Source organism: Molossus molossus, unplaced genomic scaffold (genome assembly GCF_014108415.1).
Source record: "Molossus molossus isolate mMolMol1 unplaced genomic scaffold, mMolMol1.p scaffold_m16_p_14, whole genome shotgun sequence".
Classification (NCBI taxonomy): Eukaryota; Metazoa; Chordata; class Mammalia; order Chiroptera; family Molossidae; genus Molossus; species Molossus molossus.
The window spans coordinates 20,387,653-20,405,799 of NW_023425349.1; the positions used below are offsets into that span (position 1 = coordinate 20,387,653).

Here is an 18,147-nt window from a genome sequence, read left to right on the forward strand (position 1 = left end):
AAAATGCAGAATCAAGAAATGTCATATTGACAAAATAAGCACTAAATTACAAGTATAATATTTAAAGATCAAAAATACTTATGTAAGAATTAAAATTAGCATATATTTCAAACAGAGGATAGAAAAAAGAGGAGAGATAAATTTTAAAGTTTTCACATTGAGGAGGTCAGTTTACTTTTAAAGTTGGTAACTCTTAAGTAGTGGTATAAGCATATTAAGTAGTGGTATAAGCATGTCTGGGGACAACCATTAGAATAACAGATTGTTTAAAGATTGGTATATGAATGGAGAGATTTGCTTTTATCATATAAACTCCTGTGTAATATTAATTTGTTATAGTATGTGTATTTGATAAATAAAAGTTAAAAGAACAGAAGTAATTCAACAAAAAATAAATTTATGTGTATATAGAGAACTTTAATCCCTGGTGTTATTCCCCAAAGGTAACAATTATATTAGTTTATTCTTTAATGCAAGTAAAGGCCAATATACATATTTTTTCTTCCTCTTCTAATACAAAAAGCAGCATATTTACAATGGTCTACACTTGGATTTTTGTCACCAAAAGATAGGGAATCTTCATCAAAATGTCCCCATTCTAATTTTTTTTTCCTTTGTTGATTTTAGAGAGAGATGAAGGAAGAGGGAGAGATAGAAACATCTGTGAGAGAGGACAATGATTGGCCACCTCATGAATGCTTCCCACTGGGGATTAGGCCCACAACCTGGGCATGTGCCCTATACCCTAACCAGAAATCGAACTGGTATCTCAACCACTGAGATACACTGGCAGGCCCCCATTTAACAGCTGCAAAATATTTTGTGGATATAGAAGTTATTCATTAGGTCCTGTATTTATGGACTCGTTATTTCCAATATTGTGCTGTAATAAAGTTTCTTATGAATAATCATGGACATAGGTCATTTATGCAGGTGTATCTGTGAGAGAGTCCAGGTGTGGGATTACTATGTCAAAGGTTAAAGGTGTCTCTAGGTAAATTATGACAGATTTAACCTCCACTGGATAATACTATTTTGTGTAGCACACTTTTGGCCAAGGTTGTCCTGTCAAACTTTTGTGTTTTTCCCAGGCTTAATTGTTGAGAAATGTTATCTCATTTTAGTTGCATTTCTTTTATGGGTGACGTAGAACATATTTTTTATCTTTAAGGGATATTTTAAATTCTATTTCTTTGGGATGTTGGTTCTTATTCTGTATTTTTCTGTGGGCTGTCTTTTTCTTTTAGATTACAGAAGCTTTTTTATAAATTAGGGAAATTTTTTTGTCTATGATGAATTGTAGATATTTTCCCTAGTGTGTCATTTGATTTGGCTCTCCCATTCAAGGTTATAAAGGAATTCACTCATATTTTCTTAATACTTGTATGATTAGTGTAAGTTACTTAACTCATTTGTGCCTTTGTTTCCTTGTTTGCAAAATATTGTTAAGTTTTATTTATGAATGTTGAGAAGAGGGAAGTTTCATGATTGGCTTAAAAAACAAGTGAATTTTGCCCTGGCCGGTGTGGCTCAACGTTTAGAGCGTCCGCCTGCGGTCCGGAGAGACCCGGGTTCGGTTCCCACTAAGGGCGCGTACCTCGGTTGCAGTTTGTCCCCGGCCCTGGTTGGTCGTGCGGGTGGCAGCCACTCGATGTGTCCCTTTCACATCGATGTTTCCCTCTCTCTCTCTTCCTCTCTCTCCCTCCCACTCTGTTTGTACAAAAAATGGAAAAATGTCCTCGGATGAGGACTAAAAAAAAAAACACAAGTGAATTTTTCAGAAAATAGTTGTCAGTGTAAGTATTACTACTAGGGCAGTAAATTATTAAGCATGACAACTAACCAAAACCCAGACCTTTGTCACTTTTATAAGACATAGCTATGCTTTCCAGAATTCAGGTGGTCACAAGACTCCTTTGTTAGAAATAGCATTTGTAAGCAGGTTTATGACTAGAATTGTGTTTTTTTCTGCAGCCATAGTGGAAAAGAGACCTTTCACAAGCAGTTTATAAGGGCGTGTGGTTTCAAAGTTAAACACTAATATTCCATTAGTTATCACTTTGAGGGGGAAAAAAGCAGTTGAAAGAGGTTCAGAACTTAAAATGAGATAATGAAGAGGATAGAGCTAGTTTTTTTTTTTTTTCTTTTTTTTTTTTTAGTCCTCACCCGAGGACTTTTTTTTTGATATTTTGTTCAGATAGAGTGGGAGGGAGAGAGAGAGAGAGAAACATCGATGTGAAAGGGACACATCGAGCGGCTGCCACCCACACGACCCAACCAGGGCCGCGGACAAACTGCAACCAAGGCACATGCCCTTAGCGGGAACCGAACCCGGGTCTCTCCCGACTGCAGGCCGATGCTCTAACCGCTGAGCCAAACTGGCCAGGGCTAGAGCTAGTTTTTTAATGAATGGGATGTGAAGTATAGTTTATTGAACCAACATTAGTTACATAATAATACTCAGTGCTTAGAATTTTATGAGGATTTGATATTTTATTGATTCTAAGGCCTTATTTTTTTATTGACTTTTTTAATATCAGGGTGCATTCTAGAGTTGATACTGTATGATAATTTAATTGGCAGCACTCTTTCTTTCTAGATCATTGGTTTTTAACCTTCTTTATCTTATGGGATACATAAACTAATTTCTGCCATTTAATGGCACACCAAAAATACTTTTTTGCCAATATGACCAAAAAATAGGTATAATTTTTTAAAGTATGTTTTTATTGATCTTTTAGAGAGAGAGAAAGGGAGCGAGAGATAGAAATATTGATGTGAGAGAGAAACATCTATCGGCCACCTCCTGCACTCCCCCAACTGGGGATCAAGCCCACAACCTGGGCATGTGCCCTGATCAGGAATCAAACCAGGATCTCTCTGTCCATGGGAATATGCTCAATCCACTGAGCCACACCGGCTGAGCATAATTTTTTTTTTTTAATAGTTTATTGATTTTTAGAGAGAAAGGAAGGGAGAAGAGAGAAATGTGGCCGTGAGAGCATAATATTGCTTGGCTGCCTCTTGCACTCCCCCTACCTGGGATCAAGCCTGCAACCTGGGCATGTACCAACTGGGAATTGAACCAGTAGCAACCCTTGGTGTACTGGACAACATTCAACCAACTCAGCCACACAGGCCAGGGCGGTATGATTTTCATTGATTCATGTTGGAAGGCTGTTGCTATGTTGGCTGTTTATATTTTTGTTTTTACTATCTAAGTGAAAAGAGGTCAGTGACCCTGACTAAATTGTCAAGTAGTGCATGTTTTAAAAATTCTGTGGCACGCCAGTGTACCTCTTGCGGCAGACTTATTTGCTGTGGCACACCAGTTGAATGTTGCTGTTCTAGATGTTAGATTGTTATGGATCTTAACAATCAAAGCCTTCTTAGATTACATGAAATAAGAATGATAAAATGCATAGAATAATAGTACTTGGCACATACTAAGCCAGGGGTAGGGAATCTTTTTTCTGCCAATTCGGCCATTTGAATATTTATAACATCATTCGTGTGCCATACAAAGTTATCAACTTAAAAATGAGCCTGCTATATTTGGTCAACCATTTAATTCACCCCTAAGGTGATGGTGGAAACTGGTTCTCTTTGGTGAGGCACGTGATGTTAGCTGGTATTTATGATGTTGCTATTCGCAACTGCTTTTGCAGGTTTGCTTCAGTCAGTCTGAAGCGCAGTTGACTCTTTGTGATGGGAAGTTTTGAAATGAACTGCTCTCAGCAGTAAATTGTTTCAAACAGAAATGCATATTTCACTACATATCTCCTCAAAGTGGGAAATTCATCATTGCTTATGTAATGTTTTTAAAATTCAAGCAGTGGGACATGGTTGTACCTAGCTTTCAGCTCATCATTGCTTTGCAACAGAATGATTGCCTGTTTTAGGTTATCAAGCACATCAGCTGGTTCCACATTGAACTGTGTAGCAAAGATGTTCAATTCCATTTGTTTACTTTTCACATCCTTGAATCTTGCATTAAATGCCTCAATTAGTTTTGCACATTCACCAGCATATTCAAGTGCCATAGAAATCTTTGTCCTTCCAGAGTGGGAAATGCACTGTTACTCCTTTGAGTTGCACTTTCCCCAGCTTTAATTTGGCTTCACATGATTTCACATTTGAAAGCAGGGAGCTGAGAAGCTGGTTGGAGATCTGCAGCTTGATGTTCAGCTCTGAGAGGTACTTGATAATGTCCACCATAAACGCTAAAATCACACAGCCACTAGCTCTCATTGAATTCCCTGACAGGTTTTCCCTTCATCTACAACTACATGAACTGCTTGACTTCATCCTGAAGTTCGTAAAGCTTCATAAGTGTGTTCCTGAGAGTCAGCCACCACACTTCACAGTGATAAACAAGATCACTGTACCCAGAGTCAAGATCATTCAGTAACTCTTTAAACTGGCAGCTGTTAAACCCTCTGCTTTTGACAAAATTTATGCATGACACTGCTGTTGACATCACATTGTTGAGCCGCAACAACTGTGCACAGAGACTTTCTTGGTGTATGATGCGGTGGCATATAATTAAATCACTTGGATCAAGACTGAGACAATTTAGTTCTTTCTTGACAAATGCAATTAACCCTTTTTTTGAGCCAACTATGGCTGGAACTCCATCTGTAGTAAGGCCACTTAATTTTCAAATGTTAGCTCAAGTTTTTTCATTGATAGAACACGTCTCTCAAACAAGTCGTCACCTCTTGTAATGCCATGCATGGTTTCCAGCGACTCCAGTGACAGCAGTTCTTCTCACATGTCAAACTACAATTATCCCATGAACGTAAATGGCCAGTTGGGCAGTATTTGTTATATCGGTTGTCTCATCACAAGCCAGAGAGAATAATGGAAATCTGCAGAATCCTTCAGTGTTTTTTCAATGTGTTATGCTAAATTAGTAATCTGATCTGAGACAGTTCTCTGAGACAAACTAACACTCTGAAACAATTTTACTTTGGTGCTAACAACTCTGCAGCCACCATGCACTCTTTTACAAACTCTCCCTCTGCATGAGACCTCAGCTTTCTTTGCTATTAGCTTGCTCACTGTATAAATGGTCTGATTAATGTTGTCTCTGTCACGAGGACTAGTGAAAGCGGCTTGTTGTGATTCCAAACTACGCTGAAGAACATTGATTTTACCCATACATATTTGGCCTCCCAAGTCATTGAGTTTAGCATGTTTTGAGCTGTAATGATGCTTTTTAGCTTTTTTTCATTACTGCTAACACATTGCTGCAAACTAGGCACACAGGTTTGCCTTTGACTTCAACAAAAAAATCGTTTGTCCATTTCTCTTGGAAAGATTGAAACTCTGCATCAACTTTTCTTTGCAGTCGCCATTTGTAGAGTGTCACACCACTTAAGTTTTAACAGCTGTCCAGTATGTGTGTCACCAGCGACACAATTATTTTGCTTTGATTGATGTTCTAATCCTGCATATTAGATTTGAAACATATCCAACATTTGTAACATCGACTCTTGAGGTCTTTTCTGTGTACTATAATTTCCTTAATCTTCCTCTGAGATTCAGTTTTTGTGAGGATTGTTGATCGTGGACATTGGATAACGGTTGTATTGGAGTTATCAACTGTGTCAACAAAGAAATTGACAACATTGTTATCCATCGTCAGAGGCAAGGTCATCAATATCGTGAGGAATCATCTCATTGCATCTTTTCTCATCATCACTGGATCATTGTAGTTTCACCACAGTGTGTTAACACTTTCACAGCGTGTACACTCCCAGCCTGCCTGGCACTGACTGTCCTCTGAGTCATCACAATACAGGCAAGATGGGCCTCGGGCAGCCAGTGATAAGCATACATGTCTGTCCTGTCATGTGCTCGTGTGTGTCCTGTCTATTCCATAAGGACGTTCCTTGCTTATACCTCAAAATTTATGTTATTGTGAGTCACTTAATATAAATTTATGGTGCTATGAAAAGAGCTCCTAGATGTATTGAATTTTTAATCTCATCTGCGGTTGCATTGCTAATGCCACCCCTGCACTAAGCAATCAGTATTATCCATGTATTTTGTTAATTTTGCTCTTGTAAAGGATGATTACATGCATATATATTTATATCCATCCTAATATCAAATAATATCTTGATGTGACATAAATGGACCAAAGGGTTGAAATAACATATTGAGGGGAGATTTATTAATCAGACTAACAAGAAACAGGTATCTGGGGTGAAAAATGAACCATTACCCCTAAAAATAAAATGTTAAATAAACCAATAATTGTGCAATTTATCTTCTCTGACCTATGTCAGTTAATATAGTCTATCCAAAATCAGATTCTCTGATTTCTTTGAGAGATAATAATACCTACTCTGCAGAATTTGGGGAATTAAATAATATGTATATAAATTTTTAAATGTCTGTGGACTGACCAGTAGGCAATTGAGCAAAATTATTTCACATTGAAGCCTATTTGGGACAACCAGGACATCTTTGATGACTTTATTTTTCTCCCACCCACATCTAATTCATTAGGAAATCTTTCTAAGTGTATTCAAAATTCAACTACTCTCCACAGTAACTGCCACTTCTTTGTCCCCTCATCTGGATTATCATCATAGTTTCCTTACTGGAGTCTGTGCTTTCCTCCTTGGAAAGGAATATTCTCAACACAGCAGCCAGAACGATCCTTTAGAAAGTAAATCAGATATGTCGCTCCTGTTAAAAATTCTTTGTCCCTCATTTCACACAGTAACATTTTTCTGAATGGCCTTTAAGGCACACCACATGCTCTCTCAGGCTCTTCAGTTCTCTTTTCCCCTTGCTCACTTCTTTCAGTCACAATTGCTTCCTCATTGTTTCCTAGGACATGCTAGGCAATCGATCTCAGTTTTCTCTGCCTACAACATTCTTCCCTCAGATATCTGCATAGCTTACTTCTTACCAATTTTAAGACTTTGTTTAAATGTCACTTTCTCTTAAATCTTTCCTTGACTGTCTACTTAAAATCGTAATTCTCCTCTTTATTCCTTGCTGCTCCTTATCCCACTTAAAAAAAAAATGTATATTTTTCTTTTATTGATTTTAGAGAGAGAGGAAGGGAGCGAGAGAGAGAGAGAGAGAGAGAGAGAGATAGAAACATTGATGAGAGAGAACATTGATTGGCTGCCCCCCACTGGGGATCGGGCCCACAACCTGGACATGTGCCCTGACCAAGAATCAGACTGGTGACCTCTTGGTGCATGGGTCGATGCTCAACCAGTGAGCCAAACCGGCTGGGCCTTATCCCACTTTTTAAAAGCACTTATGACTTTAAAACATACTACTTATAAACTATATAAAATAAGGTTGGGGATTTTTGCTCCCTGGGATTTTCCCCACTGGTTAAAGACCTGGCTCTTTGGTACTCAATAAATATTTCTTGGATTTGTTGAATGAATGAATGAATGAATGAATGTTATTGCTGTGACAGTTATACATATTGAATTCAATATGTATGGGCTATGCATTTATAGTAGGAACTAATTAAATATTCAAATGAAGGTGTGGTTGGATGTCATGAATTAGAATTCTTTTGAAGGAATAGTTTACTAGTCATTAAAAAAATTATTAATGTTTTACTGCTAAGATGCCAAATAAAACGAAAGCAATCTAAATCATTTTATTGAAATTGTGTCATAAATAGAAGATTTTAAACATTGCCACTGTTGTACATTTGAAGAATTTGTCTTGTCTTTACCTACCATCCTTTTTATGCTCACCATCCTAAAATCTCAGAGATGTTAGCCTTGGAAAGGAAATATTACCAATGAGCAATTTGGTAGCTATTCTTCTTTTGGGAGGGGGATAACTGTTCTTTAGGAAATATGTTTAAGGATAATCACTTGTTTAGTAGATAGAGTGTTGATGGGGCGACACTGTTTGTGGGGACATGATCTCCAAGTCATTTGTAAGGGTCGAGTTACCAGTAGCACTGCCTTTGGGTTTTGGATGTTTAGAGTAATAGGCTGTGAAAGAGTGAATGTTAACAAAAAGCTAAATGTTAAAATACAGACAAACTTGAAGTTATCACATACTGCCTCACAATCTGAAACCTTCACTCAGCTTATTCCCTTAGCTTTATAGTTATTCATTTTTTAAGCAAAAAAATAAAAAAAGCTTTTGAACATAAATTACATGGAAAACATTACGGTAGGTTCTGTGAAGGAGAATATAAAGGTGAACAATTAGGAGACCATAATCAACAGTGTTTATAGTGTGGTAAGACTCTACATAATATCACTTTTATTTCTGTGTATGAAAAAACAGTAACAGCAGGATGAACACGAATTTTCTGTTCTGGGAAGTGTTCACAAAGAGTTACTAGACCATCTGCCAGAATTATAGAGGAGACTAGCTACTTTGGTTTCAAGGTAGGACATGGATATTAATTTCAGCATTTAAGATTCTTTTATTTTTTTTTTAAAAAAAAGGTAGTTCTTGGATCATGGACTATTGTGAAGCTTTTTTGATTATCTCTTTTATACTCTCAGTGTCTTGATAGACTAAAACAAATGATCGTATTCTTTTTTTTTTTTTTTAATCCTCACCCGAGGACATTTTTCCATTTTTTGTTCAGATAGAGCGGGAGGGAGAGAGAGGGAGAGAGAGAGAGAAACATCGATGTGAAAGGGACACATCGAGTGGCTGCCACCTGCACGACCAGGGCTGGGGACAAACTGCAACCAAGGTACGTGCCCTTAGCGGGAACCGAACCCGGGTCTCTCTGTACCGCAGGCCGACGCTCCAACCGCTGAGCCAAACCGGCCAGGGCCAAATGATCTTATTCTTGAATTTTATGTTCATTTTAGGTATGATCTGAAGTTTAACTATGAGTTAAATGGTTTATTTTCAGAATCTTCCCTACATGTTACTATAGTGGCTATTTCGCAGTTGTGTAGATTGCCTTTTATCATATTAACAATCTCACATTAATGCTATATAAAACTGCTTCCCATCAAATTTGATAATGAAACACTTTATTTGTGCTTAATTACAGTATTCTTTCGCTTTGTTGGCCCTGTGTATTTAATTATTCTTCAGCAGGAGAGAGCTTCAATAATTGATACTTGAGGCAGTGAAGCTGATTGGTGTGTTGACTTAGCTAGAGAGCTAACAAATCCACAGAACTGCTGTACTTGTGTAAATTTACTGTGTGTTTCTAAGGAGACTGTTGATCCAGACTTGTTCATGCATTTCCCCCCACCCCTGTGATGTCTTTATTATTTGGTTTGTTAAAGCCTTCTATATAATGGTCATTTGTTGACCTGTGGTACAGTTTTTTTCTCTCCCTTTTTAACAATTTCCTTCTCTATGTCACCTACAGTCACTCATCCAAACAAGCTTTTCATTTTTAATGTCTTCATTCTGCTTATCTTCCATGTCTTAAACCATGATCTCTTATAGCAGTCAGACTTATGAAAGAGGTACTCAATTTTACATAGGTCTGCATTGTTTTTCCTTTACTGTAACGGAAAATTACTTTTCAGACACTTTTAGTTTATAATTATTAAGTATAATTTTCAAAAATACTTTTTGTTTTGTACTGAAGTAAAATTATAGATAGTGATGTGTTTTCAGGAAAATATCGTCTAGGAAAGAAAAGTTTTGTTTTTTTTTAAAAGAAGGACGTGTGCCCTGGCTAATTTGGCTCAGCAATTAGAGCGATGGCTTGGGGAACAGAAGGGTCACAGGTTAGATTTCCGGTCAAGGGCACGTACCTTGCTTGCAGGTTCAGTCCCTGGCCTGGTTGGGGTCATGCAGGTGGCAGCCAATTGATGTCTCTCTCTCACACCAATGTTTCCCTTTCTTTCCCTCTTCCTCTGCTTCTCTCTCTCCCTCCCTCCCTCCCTTCCATTTAACTCAAGGCCATGAAGATTTATTTCTATGTATCCTTCTGAGAGATTTATAGTTTTACATTTTGGTATATGTTCTTTTTGAGTTAATTTTTGTATGTGGTATGAGGAAGAGATCCGCCTTCCATCTCTTGCATTTATTTTATTTTATTTTTTTTTTAATCTTTATTGTTGGATGATGTTCCACATTTTTCCCCCATTAACCCCCTCCTCCCCACTCTCGCCCCCACTCGTGCCTTTTCCCACACTATTGTCTGTGTCCATTGGTTATGCATATAAGTTCTTTGGTTTATTTCCTCCCCCCACCCCAAACCCCTTTCCCTTTGAGGTTTGTCAGTCTAGCAATGAATTTGTATTTCTTAATCCCTTCACCGTTTTCATCCATTCTCCCAACCTCCTCCCATCTAGCAACCAACAAAATGTTCTCTGTATCTATGAGAATGTTTCTGATCTACCTGTTCATTTTGTTTGTAGATTCCATCGTTGATAGATATGTATTCATTGCCATTTTGTTTGTTCATATATTTTATCTTTTTCTTCAAAAAGACTCTTCATCATTTCATATAATGGTTTGGTGGTGATGAACTCCTTTAACTTTTTCTTGTCTGGGAAAGTCTTTATATGGCCATCGATTCTAAATGACAGCTTTGCAGGATAGAGTAATCTTGGTTGTAGGTTCTTGCTTTTCATCACTCTGAATATTTTTTGCCACTTCCTTCTGGCCTGCAGTTTCTTTTGAGAAATCAGCTGACAGCCTAATGGGAACTCCCTTGTAGGTAACTAGCTGCCTTTCTCTTGCTGCTTTTAAGATTCTCTCCTTGTCTTGAACCTTTTGCATTTTGATGATGATGTGTGTTGGTGTGGGCCTCTTGGGGTTCATCGTGTTTGGGACTCTCTGTGCTTCCTGGACTTGTATGTCTGTTTCCTTCCCTAAGTTAGGAAAGTTTTCTGCCATTATTGTTTCAAATAGGTTTTCGATTTCTTGTTTTCTCTCTTCTCCTTCTGGCATCCCCAAGATGCGAATGTTGGCACACTTGAAGTTTTCCCAGAGGCTCCTTACACTATCCTCATTTCTTTGGATTCTTTTTTCTTTTTGCTGTTCTGATTGGGCGTTTTTTGCTTCCTTATATTCCAAATCAATGGTTTGCTTCTTGGATTTACATACTCTAGTATTGAAGCTGTGTAAATTATTCTTTATTTCAGTTAATGCCTCCTTCAATTCTTACTGGTCCTTTTTTATGCTCTTGAGGCCCTCACTAAGTTCACTGAGGTTTTCACTGAGTTCATTGAGTATCCTTATAAGCAGTATTTTGAACTCAGCATCTGTTAGGTAGCTTATCTCCATTTCACTTAGTTCTTTTCTTGGGGTTTTGTTCTGTTCCTTCATTTGGGACCTGTTTCTTTGTCTCCTCATTTTGGCTACCTCCCTGTGTTTGTTTCTGTGTATTACTTAACGAGCGGTACAGGGCTAGCTGAGACCAGATGCTGCTCGTTTGAAAGAATTTAGGAAAAACCCGGAAGCAGGGTCCAAGACAGGCCAATCCTATGGTGAAGCTTGGGTGGACCTGAAAGTTGGGTGGGGTGGGGTGGGGTGGGGTGGGGTGGGGCGGGGCCTCAGGGAGTCACCAGGGCGGGGCTACCAGTGTGAGCCTGGTTGCTGGAGTCCCAGATATGGCGGCTGTCTGCTGCCCCAGGGAAGGGCTCACCAAAGAACAAAGGCCTCTGACAGCACGTTTGTCCTGGAGAAAGCCCCCTCTCCAGCCCTTGCTCCAGTGCCAAACAGCTCAGTTCTTCCCTGTATGTCTCTGGTGCCCCTCCAGCGGCCTCCCCTCCAAGCTTAGAGGGAGAGAGTCCGATAAGTCCGTGCACGGGCCCTTTAAGGAGCTGCCTGGGGCTCCAGCCGCGTCGGCTTCCCTGGGCCTCAGTTCCCGCTGGTTTTTCCAGCCAGAAGTTATGGGGATTCTCTTCCTGGCACTGGAACCCTGAGCGGGGCACCTGGTGTGGGACGGGGACCCCTCAGTCCTCAGGAAGGACCTTCCCAGCTGAGGTATTCTCTTTTTTTTTTTTATCCTCACCCGAGGACATTTTTGCATTTTTTGTTCAGACAGAGCGGGAGGGAGAGAGAGAAGGAGAGAGAGAGAGAGAAACATCGATGTGCAGGGACACATCGAGTGGTTGCCACCCGCACGACCAACCAGGGCCGGGGACAAACTGCAACCGAGGTACGTGCCCTTAGCTGGAACCGAACCCGGGTCTCTCTGTACCGCAGGCCGGCGCTCTAACCGCTGAGCCAAACCGGCCAGGGCTGAGGTATTCTCTTGATTTTTATCTGCCACATGTGGGTGTGGGACCTGCCCTCCTGCCTCCGCCCCTCCTACCAGTCTGGATGTGGCTGCTGCTTTAATTTCTTAGTTGTAGAACTTTCATTCAGGATGATTTCAGGCGGTTTTGAATGATGGTTGTTCTGTAGTTTAGTTGTAACTTTGATGTGGTTGTGGGAGGTCACGATACCGTGTTTACCTACCCGCCATCTTGACCGAAAGTCCATCTCTTGCATTTAGATATATAGTTTAGATGAATAATTTATTTTTAACTATAATTTTGAACTCTATAGAAATGTAATAATATAATATGCATTCTTTTGTGACTATGAGATACATTTATGTTATTGTGTAGAGCAATAGTTCATTCTCATTGCTATAAATTACTGAATGTATTTATAAAAATTTATTCATTTATTTTGTTTTATATTTAATGACATTTGGCTGTTTCCAGTTTGGCTAGTAGAAATAATGCTGCTGAGAACATTCTCATATATTTAGGAGCACATCAACGGGCAGTTTCTTACGTGTATCCACAGGAATAGAATATGTAAGGATCCTAGATATTCATACAGTCAGATATAGTATGTTGGGTCATTTTTCCAAAATTTTCTCAATTTATGCTTCCTCTAGCAACATGTAAGAGTTCTGTCTCTACATTCTTATCAAAACTTGATATTTCAGTCTTTTAAACATTTTTAATACACTAATATTTCATTGTTGTTTTAACTTGCATTTCCCTGATGACCAAAGAGGTTAGGCATCTTTGTATATATGTTTATTGGATAAAGTGTTAGTTGTTTTGATATGGCTGGGGAAAAAACATTCATTTACTTACCATGTTTGTGGCCCTCGTGTAGCTATATATATATTCTTGTTTTGGGAATCAGACTGAAAGAGCAGCCTTTATTTGGGATATGTTCTTGTGTCAGAGGGAAAGAAGAAAAACTAGCAGAAACTACTAATATATTGTGAAGATTTTGCTTGGATTTAGTATAGGTTATGTCTGTTCATATTCCATTAGGCCAACACATATCATAAAATCATACTCAGTGTCAGTGGACCAGGGAGGTATCCTTTTCTCATAGGAGGCATTACAAGTCATGTGGCCATGGCTGGGGATGAACAGTGCTTTCACAGAAAAAGCATAGGGCGCAAGTACTCTGGAACAGTAAATAGTCTACCACCTTATTTATGAGGTGCTTGTTCAACTTTTTGTCATTTTCTGTTATTCTTGACTTTTCTTATTCGTTGTGTGGTGGCGGGGGGGGGGTTCCTCTTGTTTTCTTTTGCTTAGTAAGTTGTGGATATAAAACTTTTGTTGGTTATATGTGTTGCAGATATTTACTCTCACTGTATGACAAGCCTTTTTAATTTCCTAGTGATGTCTTTTGTTAAATAAACATTTTAATAATGGAGATATATTTGCTGGGCCGGTATTGCTCAGTGGTTGAGCATCGACCCATGCACCAGGAGGTCACCGGTTTGATTCCTGATTAGGGCACATGCTCAGGTTGTGGGCCAAATACCCAGTGAGGGGGCATGCAGGAGGTGGCCAATCAATATTTATTGATATTTTCCTTTATAATTGTGTTTTTGTTTCTTGTTTAATAAATCTTTCCCTACTTTGAGATTATGAAGATACTCTTTTCATTATCTTTTAGAGTCTTTATTGCTTTGACTTTTGCATTTCAATCTGTAAACCACGTAGAATTAACATTTATTTGACATTTTAACATACTCCGTCAAGTCTGGAAAAGAACTAAAGTGATTTCTAAGTGGTTTCTAAGATCAAATTAACTCAATTTACATGTAGAAACATTGACACTAAATTCACATGTGTTGAAGATATATCTATTAGTAACACATATTTCACCAAATTCCTCTTACATAAGAACATGTTGGGCACATTTAAATTTTAACTGCATTTAAAACTTAAAAAATTCGTCTTTTTATATCCACAGGTAGTAAACAAAGTCTGTCTTTGGCTACCAATATATGTGTTTCAGATGTTATCAGAAAGATCTCTGCTTTAAGTGAGACTGTAATTCCCATCTTTCTGGAATTTAAGATTTTCAATTTTATTTCATCTTATAAGCTTACTTGATTTCTTCCTCTGGTCTCAAGCTGTCTCTATAAACATCTTGTGAAAGAACCAAAGGGAATAGTTTCTATATGTGTAGTATAAGAATTGTTCAAAGAATTGTATTTCTATTAGGCAAACACATTGGTAGTTTGCCTTTCTTCAGCAAAGACTGAAGTTGTTCCCTCCAGGAGTGGTACTTACTCCTAAACATTAAATATCTGTTATAGTACTATTGCTGTTCTAATATTTGGAGGATAGTTTGGGTATTAAGTTTTATCATCTAGTAGATCAAAATATTTGTTCTTAAAAATTGACCAAGTTAAACAGAAACGTTTTAAATAGGTTAGTTTTAACTTTGTGCACAGTATTTATTATCTTTCTTCTTCTTTTTTAAATCTTCATCCAAGGATATTTTTTCATTGATTTTTCAGATGGAATGGGAGGGAGGAGAGGAGGAGAAACATTGGTGTTAGAGAGGCACATTGATTGATTGCCTCCCGCATGACCCCCAACCAGGATGGTGATCGAACTGCAACCTTGACCAGAATCGAACCCACAACTCTTTGGTCCATGGGCCAACATTCTTAACTGCTGAACCAAACAAGCCAGGGCTATCTTTCTTAAATGTAAACTTAAATCTTGGTAATAGGTCTTAGGGTTACAGTGAAAAGTCTGACTTGTCTTTTGGCACTGATCATTCAGCTTTGGAATTGGTCAAAACTCTTACCTGAAAAATAGCATATACTACTTAAATAGTAGTTGAAAAAGTAATATATATTAAGGATCATTTAGAATATTAATGGATGAAAAAAATTGCTGAATAAAAGAAGGATTTGGCCAATATGGAAATAATTACATCTTTATGTTCAACCTAAAAAAAGAAGGTATCTGAAAAATCAGAATTCTTAGGGCATGCTGCCCAAAATATTCACATGCAAATATATTACAAAAACTTAACATACTCATTATACTAAATGTACTTAATATACTAAATGTACTTAAAAATATACTACAGAAACAACATCAGGATGCAATTGCTAAATATGGTTTCTGGTACTTCTTATGTAACATATCAGAGAATTGGCTTTAATTTAAAAAGGGTGCTGGATTATGCTCCCAATAATGTGATGGCAGTTCTGTTTTTTAATAACTGTAATGTAGCCCAGCTGGTGTCACTTAGTGGTTGAGTGTCAACCCATGCACCAAGAGGTCAGCGGTTTGATTTCTGGTCAGGGCATGTGCCCAAGTTGTGGGCCAAATCCCAAGTGGGTAGCATGCAGGAGGTGGCATGTAGGAGGTGGCATGTAGGAGGTGGCCAATTAATGTTATCTCTCATTGGTGTTTCTATCTCTCTCTCCCTCTCCCTTCTTCTCTCTAAAATCAATAAAGGAAAAAAAATTTTTTAAAAAATCATGTGGATATGCAGTAATTCTTTATACAGTTCACTTTTAACCTTTAGCTTTTGTGATTCTTAAGGACTTCTCCTTAAATGCCTTGAAATTCAGATGAAGTAATACTGGTTTTTATACTTTTAGTAGTAAATATGGATCATTATTTGAGACTTGTTTCGTTAACAGAATATTTCTCTTGCTTTTCAGCGGGGATCTGATGAGCTTCTTTCTTCTGGCATCATTAACGGACCTTTTACCATGAACAGTTCAACTTCTTCTACAGGTGTGTATGGTGAGTTTTCATTTTTTCAAAATCTGAAATGTTTTCTTTCCATGGGTTTCCAAAAAAAATTTTTTTTTTTAATCCTCACCCGAGGACATTTTTTTCCATTTTTTTGTTGAGGTAGGGTGGGAGGAAGAGAGAGAGAGAGAGAGAGAGAAACATCGATGTGAAAGGGACACATCGAGTGGCTGCCACCTGCACGACCAACCAGGGCCGGGGACAAACTGCAAGCGAGGTACGTGCCCATAGCGGTAACTGAACCCGGGTTAGATGTTAGAGCATCTCAGGACCGCAGGCTGATGCTCTAACTACTGAGCCAAACTGGCCAGGGCTCCAAAAAATTTTTTTACGGTGTTCTTATTTTGCTCATCTTATAAACATATGTTGAAGTGCAACTATTTATAATAAAAACTAAAATTTATTGTAGTGAAGTTCATATATATGATATTAAGTAACAGCTCTCTTAAATGTTAAGGATTAATTTGGTTTTAATTTGATAATTCATTTTTAGTTTGATGTTCTGTGTGTTACACAGCTGTGATAAAACTATCAATAAGTTTGTGACTCCGGACAATTGAGTAAAAGAACTAGATTCAAACTCTGTGCTTCTTTGAATGATGATGAATTTAGAATAGTAGTATTAAATTTTAAGATGACATTTTTAAAAATTGAAACATAATTTATATCTTATAAGGTACCACTTGATTGAAAAATAAGTATTTTTGAAATTTGGAGACTGTAAAATGACTTGGAAGTGTAGTACTGGAAGGACTGAGCAGTTAAGAGACTCTTTCTACTGTAGCAGTAGTGGCTGTGACGGAAAGAATTGGATAACTTACAGAAGGTAAAATTGGTAGTTATTGGTGATTGCTGTTTAGTGATTAACGTTTGAATAAGAGATTCTATTGATGATTTCCAGGTTTTAGACTTGGATAATTGTATAGGTGGTGGTGCCACTCACTTATATTAGACAATACAGGAAGAATAGAGTTGGGCAACACAGCAGGTTCAGATTTTTATATATTGAGTTTGAGTTCCTCTGGAACATGCAGATGAAAGTATCAGGTTGACAGTGGGTTCTTCTCTCAACATCATGAGAGAAATTTGGAAGTGACTATCATACACAGTTGACAGCTGAAGCCATGAGAGTGGAGAGTCTCTTAAAAGCTGAGATTTTTATCCACATGTTTTTGGAGTTACAGGGAGTTATGGAATGAGTGGACTTCACTTTCCAGACCCTGACCTACATGGGGTGTGGGAGAGTGAACAGCCTTTTTGTAAGGACAATGAGAGAGGTGAGCCAGGTTCAGTCAAGGCAAAAGATGAAAAGAAATTAATATATGGGAATTGGTCCACCATGGTACATTGATCTAGAGGACTAAATGGAAAGATTTTTGTAGACAGGGCAACAGCAGGGTATTTGTTCATGTAGAAGTGTGGACAGATAATGTGAGCATGAGACTAAAGCAGCTTTCTCAAACTTGAACTGGCATCAGAATTACCTGGAGGGCTGGTTAAATGAAGTTTGATTGCTCAGTCCATCCCTAGAATTTCTAATTCAGTAGATCAGGGTAGGTCCTGAGAATTTGCATCTCTACCTGTTCCCAGGTAAAGATGATGCTGCCATTTGAGGAACCATACTTTGAGAACTACTGGATAAAGGAAATGCTAGAATATGAACTTCTTAAGCCTGGTTGTCCTTTTGATCTGGTGAGCTTTTAAAAAATATTTCTGCCGCCCTTGCCGGTTTGGCTCAGCGGTTACAGCGATGGCCTGCAGTCCAGAGAGACCTGGGTTCGGTTCCCGCTGAGGGCACGTATCTCGGTTGCAGTTTGTCCCCAGCCCTGGTTGGGTTGTGAGGGTAGCAACCACTCGATGTGTCCCTTTCACGTCGATGTTTCTCTCTCTCTCTCTCCCTCCCTCCCACTCTATCTGAACAGACAATGGAAAAATGTCCTTGGATGAGGATAAAAAAAAAATTTTTTTTTTTTTTTAAATATTTCTGCCTTTACCCCCAGAGTTATAGTACATCTATGGTAGGGCCCATATGTTTGTTCTTATTTTTATAATTGAGGTAAATTAGTTTGTTTAGTCGTGTTTACATAGTGTAATGGATGACTAGAAAGATTTACATCTTGGTTGATTGATTAGGGAAAAAAAGAAGTATGAGATCTGAGTTTAACAAGCA

At 38.2% G+C, this 18,147-nt stretch overlaps 1 protein-coding gene across 5 annotated transcripts in view; it reads left to right on the top strand.

The window, feature by feature from the left end:
- Nucleotides 1-18,147, top strand: part of PTBP3 (polypyrimidine tract binding protein 3) — a 103,666-nt gene that overhangs the window by 17,407 nt on the left and 68,112 nt on the right. For 3 of the 5 annotated variants that reach the window (XM_036261811.1, XM_036261812.1, XM_036261808.1), the window contains one exon: nt 15,884-15,959. In XM_036261811.1, coding sequence (XP_036117704.1) covers nt 15,935-15,959 — 25 coding nt within the window. In that variant the 5' untranslated portion in view covers nt 15,884-15,934. Of the gene's footprint in view, nt 1-15,883; nt 15,969-18,147 lie in introns of those variants that run through there. The other 2 variants (XM_036261810.1, XM_036261807.1) reach the window with 1 other exon arrangement.